Source organism: Photinus pyralis, unplaced genomic scaffold (assembly GCF_008802855.1).
Source record: "Photinus pyralis isolate 1611_PpyrPB1 unplaced genomic scaffold, Ppyr1.3 Ppyr1.4_LG9, whole genome shotgun sequence".
Taxonomy (NCBI): Eukaryota; Metazoa; Arthropoda; class Insecta; order Coleoptera; family Lampyridae; genus Photinus; species Photinus pyralis.
Window position 1 is genome coordinate 18,300,810 of NW_022170878.1, and position 1,949 is coordinate 18,302,758.

Genomic DNA, 1,949 nt, shown 5'->3' on the forward strand with positions numbered 1-1,949 from the left:
AGTTTATTCTGACACTGCTCACTGAAGATGTCAAGTGACGCGTTATCCGTCTCTTTCGATATGCTTAGAACATTTTCTAAAATAACGGGGCTGGTTCTAAAACAAAATATGAGCAGAAGTGAAAAAGTTATTTCAGGTGTCTACCTATTCGCAGTTTACCTATACTCTGTGCTGTACTTAAGTCGAAAATTTAATGTTGAGACTGAACTGGAGGACTGTATCTACGTGTTGGCAATTACGAGCAGTAAGTATTACCATACAGCCATAGGTTTGTATATGATGTACATTTTCTCTAGCGGTGCCCTGTCTCACAATAATGAGGATAAACAGATTAAAATTGGCAAATTTGCTGATTCTACTAGAAACCTCCACGGAGTATAAAATCAAGAGGTCAGGCGAGTTTCAGTCTGAATTTCAGCGGCCGTTGCCTGTAGTGGTATGTTTCTAGTTATTTTGGCATATTACTAATAACAAACTTTAAGGGCCGACTTACCGCCACTCTAGGAATTTCTGGTTATATTTTTGGCATTTTGGCGTGGCTACTAACAGATAAACGAAATGGTCTGCCTTTCGGGGCCATGCCCGTGTGGGTGAATCACAATTATACCTCGTGTTTGCTTTTCCAAGTGTCCATATTTTTTTTCTTGGTCATAGAGTATTTAAGCCCGGAAGCAATCAAAATGATCATAATGTTGCAATTGCAAACGTATTTCAAATACCTAAGAATCAGCATCGATGAATTGCTTGAGGATTCTAAGCGAGAATTCTGTTCAATAAATAAAATCGCTTCAAATTTAGTCAGCAAAAACAATGTTCCGTGGCTTTATCAACAAAAACAGTTAAAGACAATTATTGTGCATCACAACTACATTATAAGAATTGCAAGCGAAACTGAGGAAATATTTAACAAGTGCGTTTTAGTTAATTTCCTTAACTTATCTTTTATAATCTGCATCCTTCTGTTCCGCATTGCAAATGTAAGTATGGAATCAAATACACTCCAGTATAATATAGGTATGCTTTCTTTTACAGACCTCACAGTTTAACGTTGAATTTTTTAAACTTTGCATATACTTGATTGGAGGAAGTACTTTATTCTTCGGCGATTGCTATCTCACACAACGAGTCTTAACCGAAAATGAAGCATTCGCTTTTTCGTGCTACAATGTTGACTTTGTAGGTACTAATTTGCCATTTCAAAAATCATTAATCTTAATAATGGCAAAGGCGCAGAAATCGGTGCGATTTACAGTGGGAAAATTTGCACCATTAAGTATTGTTACCCTGGTTACAGTAAGTTCCAACTACACAACATCTAAATCTTTGTTTCTTGATTAATTTTTAGATTTTAAGAGCATCTTACTCGTATTTGATGTTACTTCAAAACCGCCGTACATAATAAGCTCAGAACATGAAATCGAAGCACACATTTGTTTGTAGTAATGCATCTTACTGCACATGGAAAATCCGTGAACTATTAACTCTTCATAATTATACTATACACTATATATCTGTTCTGTAAATATAGTTATCACTTTCGCACTCTTTATTACAAACGAGATCTAATAGTAGTTAAGATACTATACAGTTGTTGTGTGGGGATTGGGATTGGTAATTAACAGGTTGACTGCCAGAGTGGTCGTGTACGCCCGCTAACAAATTATCCTGGTATGCCGCGGCAGTCGTATACGCCCGCTGGAACCTAATAGTATATAGTCATTTTTCACATGCCAGCGGTCTTACTTGAAATGGATTGTTGTGTGACTTACCGCCGCTGTGGCATGGCTGACTGTCAAGGTAGCACCAATTTTTTGATAGCTTTTATAGTACCCATAAAAATTAATGTCAAAGTTTTTATTACAAAAAATGAAAAATCAAACAATTTACAAAATAAATTGAAGAAGAAAATAAGAAAACATCCTTGTTTAAATAAAATAATGAGCGTATTT

General features: G+C 35.8%; 1 protein-coding gene across 1 annotated transcript; it reads left to right on the forward strand.

Annotated features, from left to right (window-relative positions):
- The first annotated feature begins 201 nt into the window (after positions 1–201).
- Positions 202–1,466, forward strand: LOC116181442 (odorant receptor 85b-like). Its single transcript, XM_031501818.1, has 5 exons — positions 202–244; positions 297–436; positions 483–977; positions 1,033–1,293; positions 1,346–1,466. Exons 2-5 carry the CDS (start codon positions 317–319, stop codon positions 1,397–1,399), a joined length of 930 nt encoding a protein of 309 aa, XP_031357678.1. The 5' UTR covers positions 202–244; positions 297–316; the 3' UTR covers positions 1,400–1,466.
- Positions 1,467–1,949: the final 483 nt, after the last annotated feature.

Excerpts from the sequence above, each read along its gene's own strand:
- LOC116181442 (XM_031501818.1), top strand. The coding sequence starts at position 317 with ATGAGGATAAACAGATTAAAATTGGCAAATTTGCTGATTCTACTAGAA. Across the intron at positions 437-482 it reads AGCGGCCGTTGCCTGTAGTG|GGCCGACTTACCGCCACTCT; the intron begins GTATGTTTCTAG and ends ACAAACTTTAAG. Across the intron at positions 978-1,032 it reads TTCTGTTCCGCATTGCAAAT|ACCTCACAGTTTAACGTTGA; the intron begins GTAAGTATGGAA and ends TTTCTTTTACAG.